Source organism: Scaptodrosophila lebanonensis, unplaced genomic scaffold (genome assembly GCF_003285725.1).
Source record: "Scaptodrosophila lebanonensis strain 11010-0011.00,11010-0021.00 unplaced genomic scaffold, SlebRS2 tig00001415-arrow-pilon, whole genome shotgun sequence".
Classification (NCBI taxonomy): Eukaryota; Metazoa; Arthropoda; class Insecta; order Diptera; family Drosophilidae; genus Scaptodrosophila; species Scaptodrosophila lebanonensis.
Window position 1 is genome coordinate 12595148 of NW_022060742.1, and position 8760 is coordinate 12603907.

The 8760-nt window shown below is 36.8% G+C and overlaps 1 protein-coding gene across 1 annotated transcript; it reads right to left on the minus strand.

Moving 5' to 3' along the window:
* Positions 1–6688: 6688 nt before the first annotated feature.
* On the minus strand, positions 6689–7490 carry LOC115632908 (chymotrypsin-2-like). Its single transcript, XM_030530198.1, has one exon. It carries the CDS (start codon positions 7393–7395, stop codon positions 6721–6723), a length of 675 nt encoding a protein of 224 aa, XP_030386058.1. The 5' UTR covers positions 7396–7490; the 3' UTR covers positions 6689–6720.
* Between the last annotated feature and the right edge of the window lie 1270 nt (positions 7491–8760).

Consider the following 8760-nt stretch of genomic DNA (forward strand, 5'->3'; position numbering starts at 1 on the left):
ACTTTGAGGTGCAAAAAGGTGAACAATTTAAGTGAGAACGCCAGCAAAAAATAAAATACATTTCGTGTGTTAAAGTATGAAATAAAGCGAACAAAAATCGAATGCAAATACGCAACTTTTGCGGCATATAATTTGAAAAGTTTGACAAACATTGCGCATATATCATTATCTCTATATATAACAAATTAAATAACGAGACAACAAAATATATTCATATCGTGGCAAATACCAAAACAAAACACAAAAGCAAAAACAACAAACATTTTCTGAAACAATTTCGTACATAAAATTACATAATTATTAGTAGTAAAGAAAACAAAAAACAAATAAAAACAAAGGACAAAAAACTAAAATAAAACTAAAAAGAAAATACAAGTAATTTAAAAGGAAGGATTCAAACATAAAACCGAAGGGAAACATTTTAAGCTATATATTAATTATATTACATTTACGATAACAAACAAAACAAAATCCATTTTAAACCCTCACGAAACTAATATTTGAGAATTATAAAAAAAAACAAAAAATACATCACCACTGCATTTTTGGGCAATACTTGCAAAAAAAGAAAAAACTAAGAGAGAAACAAAAACATTCCCCCCGACAACTATTTCGCACACAATTTTTGGATTAAGTATTCTACGGACACCGAAAACAATATTACGGATACAAAATTGGTGAGTTCTTAAGTTTATATTTTGTATTATATTTAAGATTTAAAAATGTTTATCTACTTATCTTTACCCTTCATACCATTCTGATGTTTTTCTTTAAATAAAAGGAAGAGGCGATTTAAGCCCCTAAACCATTAGCATTAAATATCAAAGAATATAATATCTTTGTGGCTTGACTTTTATCAGACCACCTCCATAATTTTAAAAATGAAGCCAAGTAGTACTATATAGCTTCATTAGTTATCATTTTTTATCAATAAAAATGTGAAAGATTAATTAATCTGTCTTGTATACATATGGAGCTTAAATCAATCACAATTAATACACGATGTTCTACGAAATACTATTTTCAATTACTTTTTAGACCCAGAATCAAAGCCGTTTCTTCACAATCTTAAAAATTTGTTAATTGAAACCCCAAGCATACTAGAGCTATATAAAGTTTGTGTTAGTTTACTTCGGTTGAAATTTAAATTAAGCTGCTATGCTTTAAAGTAAAGCTTAGCTCAACTTTGATTAGAGATCAAAATCTAAGTTGCAGTTCAAAATGTTGCCCAGTTAGGGTATAAGACTATTCTAAAGGTATACTAATGTTGATGCTTTATTTATTTATTTATTAACCTTAAACTTGCGTTATAAGTTCAGGTTACTTTTAAATTATTACGCTAGTCATAGCGAGTAATAAGGAAAGACATCATAACTTTTCTAGCCCCAGTTTTGAAAAATCAGTGCAACAAGTTAAGGGTTTGAGGAAGGATGTGGAGAGCTTTAATAAAAAGGCTGACTATCTGTTAAAAATTGTATTAAATAAGTTTATCAAAAATTGTTAAATAGGAAGATAACATGTGTATTCGTATGCAGGAGGAACCATCAGTACTCATAGTTCTGTGAGCTTGGCAATGTAACAAGAAACTTAAAAAGAATTTAGAGTTCAAAAGTAAGATATTTTCACATCAGAAATGTATAAATAAGGAATCAAGTTGATTTCAAAATGTCGTAAAATAGTTAGGTTTCTCAGTAAGTCAGTAAATCAAAGTTTGATCCCATTTGCAACAAGCAGAGTAGATAATAATATGAATTTTAATGAAACTCTAGAAAAAAGTACAGGCTAACCAAAACGTGTGCTCCACGCACGCACTAGAATGGGACGGCGAAGTGACCAGCAAATGGCAAATAGTCTGAATGTGAGAGTGAGATGGCATGAGTGCGCGTCAAAAGTATGCAATAAAAATGTATTAAACCTGAACCGTCCAGCAGCCCCATGAAAAAAACCGCGCTGCCTATATTATATAAAACATGCACGCACACACACATATATACATATATATTTATATAGGAACTATATATAAGTACACAGTCGCACACATGTGCTCATTCACATGCAAATTGCATTTACGCGCAAAAAATTAATTATTGAAAAAAATGCGCGCGAACACCCAAAGCCCCATTGGGTGCTCGGCATCCGATCCATAAGCCTCCCACAACACATATAGCGGTATAGTGGGGGAGATGGGCCATTAAAAGCCACGAGCAGTGGCAGCATATGGGGGGTGGTGAGGAGGTTGGGTTGGAGGTGGTGCAGTAGCCACAGCAATTGGCAAAAAACCATTGAAAATCGAAGCACAAAAGTCGAAAGGATGAGCGCCAAAAAAAAAGAACACACACACACAGAGAAAAGGAGGAAGCATTACATATTTTTAAATGAATTGAAATAAAATTCGTATATAAAAATGCCGTGTATCTCTGTGTATGTGAATTACATATGTACATGTGTGTGTGTGTGTGTGTGCGTTGATGTGCGTGTCTGCAAACAGCACAAAAGTACAGTTGACGCCGCACATTTTTAACGGCAAATGGCAGGCAGGCAGGATGGAAGGATGGAAGGAAGGCTAGCTGGCTGGCTAGCTGGCAGGCAGCATCCCAACGAACGAGCTCTGGGCGTCGAGTGTGGTCAGCTCACACAAAGGACAACATGTCCGGGTGTGTGTGTTTGGGGTGGTGGTGGGTGAATGTGTGTGTGTGTGTGTGCGAAAGAGACTGCCTGTCTGCACTCACGCCAACAACTGCAAGTAGCTGCAATTTTAATGGGGGCTGCCAAACGAGCGCCAACCACCAGCTAGCCAGGCAGGCGCAATTATATTTGGTCCTGTGTGCTGATGTCTGTGTATATGTGTGTCTCCCTCTGTGTGTGTGTGTGTGTGTGTGTGTGTGTGTGTGTGTGTGGTCATTGTAGCCATGACCAGCTGGAGAGGGAGGGGGGCTATATAATGACAACTTTAATTTACATTTCTTTTTTGCCTACTCTTGTTATATTTTTTTAATTTCCGCTGCGCTTGCACTTAGCAACAGTTGCCGCAGCCAATCCGCTCAGTCCGCCACCCCCTCTCCATCCCACCCCTCCCCACCCCACTATCCAACACCCACCGATCAACTGCAACTGCAATTGTATTGCATTGCTGTACATTCTTTGTCATGTCATTTCGGTCGGTGGCTTTATTGCAACGATTGCGTAATTTTGATGTCGCCGATTTATCGCTGTGTCATTGAATGCTCGCGCTTTACGTGACATATCATTACTGTTAGCATTTCCACTTTTTGCTCTGTTCACTCTGTCTATAACATCAGAAACTCGTGTAAATCGTTTTGACCAAGGTTGCTTGGTCATCTAGTTGTGGAATGTTTATGCTCACAAATTCGATTGTGGGCCAGGGGGGAGGGGGAAGCGCTAGCCACTGATTGTCACAGATAAGCAAAAAACTGAATTTTCTTGAAACTTCTCAGCTATTATGTACATATAAGCTGTGCATATGTATAGTTCAAGTTGTCACCCCAATTTAAATATATATCTTACCAAATATCTGGTCCCATTAGCGCACTTCCCCACTCTCAAAAGAAAATATCAGCTATTTAATTGCATCGTTCAAATAATGAGCTTATTTCGCCAATTAGAATGTAAGGTGGAAACCATCCGTGGTTCCTTTTCTCCTTGTCTCGATTTAGAAAGCTCACATACTATGAAAAGTTAATCTTATTTTAAAAGTTACAGCTTCAGCTGAAGGTCAAAGTAGTCAGTGCTCTACAAGTATTACCAATTAGCCATGTCTATAATCGATATATGCACAGATCATAAGATATTATCTATATTTCATTTCATATATTCACAAAAAGTTTGTATGATTTTATTATTAGTTAACGTTAAAGAGTGTAGGTTATAAGACATGAATTCTACTTAATTAGACATAAAGTAACAATTTCGATTATAATTTATTATTTTTTTATTATAATATTGAAGCTCTTTTGCTCAGTGAAATCAGACACGTATGGTTCCGGAAAGGAAATACGTATTTTATTTTGAAGTCAAAGTTAGAGCTTTGTTTCTATGACAGCAATATAATTTTGATAGAACTTTAAAATATCATGACGCACTTTGCAGACCTTATAGATATTTCATTTGGTGAAGGTATATTTAAAAAACAGTTCAAAGTTATATAATAAGAGTGCATTTTTTCATCAGTCGCTCACTTTGCAGCTATAAAATAATATAAATAATGTGGCTAAAGATGGTTTGTAACAATACGAAAAGCCTACATTTCAAGTTTTGTGTCCCTAGCTCTGATAAGTAGTTCACAAGTTCTAGGTGTTCATATGGACGGACAAACAAACAAACTTTTATTCGTCTCGTCATGGGATCTAGACTAATCGCATAGTAATAAATAAAAAGTGCTTGAATAAAACAATACATACACTCCTATACCGTAGACTAAAATTAACGCAAAATCAAAGTTCACTTGATTTCCGGTTTCTTCTTCATATTCTTCCTTGAGGGTATTTTTTTCGCTAAAATTTAAAATACTGAACAAATATTTCCAACAAAGAGCAGCTTAATCTTAATTATCGAATTATAATCGTAATTATTCTTTGATATCTAAGAAAGTATTTTTTAAGTAACAATATTGTATGTATACATAAATTATCTACAAATTAGAGGAGTATTCAATTTTTGTTTTCGAATTTGTAAAAAAAAAGTGTGGTCTTTGTTTAATAGAACCATTTGAAATTAATTTGGCGCGAAATACGAAAATATAATTGAGCTGGGATTAAAAAGCTTGGCAACAACCTTTCATGAGCCTACCAATTAAAACATCATGTGCTCTTAGAATGCTTAAGTACCCTTCTGCCTCTAAGCGATGTTTTCATTCCGATTTCTGTAGTTCTAATTACGGGCACCACTCGGTCGAAAATGCAAACACACACACACACACACACAAACGCACAAAGAATGCCATTCATACTTGTATGATGGAAACCAAAACACAACAGCCGAGTAGTGCCACATGCCGTGATGCTTTTGGCGCGAGTGGCAAGTGAAAGTCATGAAAGGCCGAACAAGAAGCAGAAGCAGAAGTACAAAAGCAAAATGTGTGTGATACGGATGCAGCAGTTACTATACTCTATACTCTATGGTAGGCATGAAGCATCAGGCAGCAATAGCTACATACACATCCCATACAGCATGCAGGTCCATAGCTAAAGACCTCAAGTGGGTGGTTGTCGGTTTGTCGGTCTGTGAGGGCGACGCGTTCGTTGGCCTTGGGGCAAAAGTGGCTGCGAGTTGTTGCCACTTGACAGCGTCAGCCTGGCAGCAAGGCGGAAAGGCAGATACGAGGTGTAGATAGATAGATAGACACTATACATGCTCGTAGATAGCTGGATGACGGAATGGTTCACTGGCTAGCAGGCGGGTATTAATTCGTGGCAACTGTGTCGAAAACTTAGTGGCATCATCGTTGTCAACGTCATCACCCACTCGCCAGCTCCACCCAGCATTCGTCCTCTTATCCTGCTCGTCATCATTCTCGCACAACTGTCAATGCACTCACTACTATGTTGCTTGCCTTTGCTTATCCTGGCGAAAGTGTGTGTGCCTTTGGGGACTGGAGTATGTGAGTGTGTGTGGGTGGATGGTTGGATGGTTGGGTGGATGGCTTTGTGGTTGTATTGCGAGGGTGAAAAAACCTGTACGCGATTTCGACTGTTGTTTGTAGACCTCAAATAAAAATTAGGAAAGGGTACAATTTTAACTGAAATGCTTTTGAAGTTGTCAAAAGTCAGAAAAATGAGTTGGCGGTTCGTTAAACATGTGTGGTCGGGGCTGATGTATTCCGACAGGCACTTTTATCGCTTTAGCCATCCATACAATTAGGGTTAGGATTAATGCAAATAGGAGTCTGCTGCCAGAATTTGAATATTTGGCAAAAGTAGCCAATCCTTCCTAAGCCTGTTTCACTTTTTAATTATTTAAATCTGAACAACAACGTATAAATGGACTACAGAGATGTTCATTTATACGATTTACTTTTATATCTAAAATATAAACAATTTATAAATATTTTTAACAAACTCTTTGACTTCCTTTTCGGGTTTTGTTTGATTTTTGTGCTATCGAAATTAAAATTCTTGTAGCTTGACAAGTTGTACCTTTTTGTTAATTATTCTGCAGTGCCACATTTTGGTAAATATTTATCGAAACCTTGTAAAAACATTAAAGACAGTCGAATTTATTTTTGGGGCCTGTCATAGCTAAGCGAGCTAACAGGAATCCCATCATGTGAGTTCGTTCCTGTGTATATAGCTCGGTTAGAATCACGGCGCTACCGGCAAAAAAGATATTAAAAAGATATGATTTGCAGTTTTAAAAATTATATAACTAATATGGAGGATGATTCACAACATTATAGGAATAAAAAATAATAATAAAAAACCATCAAAAAAAAAATAATTTTTGTCGCTAATAGAAAGAACATGTTTTACTTTTCGAACAATTACATTATAACATCAAAAATTGCGATAGTTATGGAATAAAACGAGCAGGGTTTTATGTTTCGAAGCTAATATTTATTCAATATAGGATCCATTTAAATCACGGAAATTGCTTAGCTGGAACGTCATTGTAAAACACTCCTTTTATTGCAGCTTCCTGTTAAGGTAACAATAAATAGTGAGACGGCGGTAGATTCATAAAAAATGCGTTGACTTTTTTAATCACTTATGATATGCATTCGTCATTAATATTTTTTTTACTGTACCTCTCCATAACTTTTTTAATGCCCTTATAATGATATGCGATGCTTGCCACCATGTCGGGAAAACCTCTAGCGCAGGGCCTGCCCCAGCTGGCTAAACCCACTAGCTTACCATTCAGGGTGAACGGCGAACCCGAGTCGCCATAGCAGATGCCCTTCTGGACCGCCTTGTATACACAGATGACGCCCGCAGTTATTTTTTTCCCCATTTTCTTACTACATTCATCCCGATTGATTATATTCGTATATAGCATTCGCATTTTAGTTGGAGCCTTTGGGAGAATTAACTTAGTCAAGCCGTAGCCGACAATTAACAACTCGGTGCCTATAGGTACTGGATCTGGATGCATAGAAATCGGCTTTGTAAATGCATTGAACACGATGTCCTCTTTTATGCGTATCAATCCCAAATCATGATCCTGCGTTTTTGCAGTTACATCATAGCTGCAATGCATTATAAAGGCCTCCGGATTGTAGAACTTTACGTGTTCCATCTTCTTTAAATCCTGCTCGCCACCTGTCATAATCCTGAAGTCATTTGGTAGTCCATTCTTTAAACAATGTCCGGCTGTGATGACCCAACGTTTGGTTAGGATGGCGCCTCCGCATACGTGCCGATTTATTTTGATCGGAAACATAGAGATATGGTAGGGCGCAATTCCTGGTGTGGCAGCATCACCACCTATGAGCCGACTAAGGTTATGAAATTTGTGGGCTCCAAGTGACCAAAAGCAGCAGCTGACAAACAGCATGAGACAAAAGAAATGTTTCAACATTGTCTTCACACATCTACGTTGATAGTACAAATAAATATAGTACTTGGTTGGAGCAGCAACTGTTATTTATGGCAATGACTTGAAACGTTTAATTGGTAATCCAATTAGACGCCCTAACTGATTTATTATGCCATGGTACTTGCTAATGCAAAAGGCTGGCAGTCTATCATTTCCAGGCCATCGGAAAAACGCAAATAATACAAGCTGACGTTTACTTTTTAAATATTAAAAAATAGAGCAATAATTTTTTTTTCAGTATATTATTGGATCATTCATTCAAGTGGTTGGCTCGGCTAGCTTTGCATCCTGTTTAGGCTAAAATTGTGTAAAATGTGCTTCGAAAACTAATACATTCAATGGAAAATTTATGGTTTAAGGTTATACAAATAAAACATATTACTGGCTAAGTAAAAACTTTAAAACTTAAAAAAAAAAAACATATAAATCATACGAGTATGTATCTAATGTTGTAGCATTGTTGTTTATAAAAACTGATGAGCCCTCTCTCCCATTAGATGCGGTCCATAAAAAGTTAACAAGGACAGTTTTAATTACATTTTGTGCAAGCCAGAAAAATGACAGCAGCTGATGGATAAACTGAAATATTTTTTAGATGCACACCCGCCCATATGCAAATAAAGTGTAAAAAGGGAGCAAATATTTACGACACAACTATATATTGTTTAAAATAAATGAAAAATACGCCTGCAGCTCGATGCATGTCAACGGCCTATCGAAAAATGGCGGCACGAATGGTGGCGTATGAGCAACATTCATACGCCCCGTGTGTCAGACTTGGGCTTGAGATCGACAGCCTTCACACACACATACACACCCACACCTATGGACCCAGAAAGGGATTGATGTTTGTTATCGTTCGTTGCTGTTTTCACATGACGAGTTTGTCGCTTTTTGGTTGCCATGCAATAAAAAATTTACCAAGCGGGCTGCTCGTTGGTTTGTGACTGACGCTGGCAAAAACAAACAAACAAATAGAAATATTACGAAATATTTTGAGCTCTCCGCATATTAGCTGACGGTAGAGATGTGCAGGGTTTATTATCATATTTTCGTGTCACGAAATACTTAAAATTACTCCAAAGTTATGGAAATAAATGTTAAGTTAAAGCATGTAAGCATGGAATTTCATGTTAAAGTAATACATGTTAAGCTCTAACATGTTTCTGCTCTTTCTGTTAAGCACAAGCAGAGTGCCGATCGCAAGCG

What these genes read in the sequence shown, in the direction of transcription:
- LOC115632908 (XM_030530198.1), bottom strand. Translation starts at nt 7,395, where the DNA reads ATGTTTCCGATCAAAATAAATCGGCACGTATGCGGAGGCGCCATCCTA.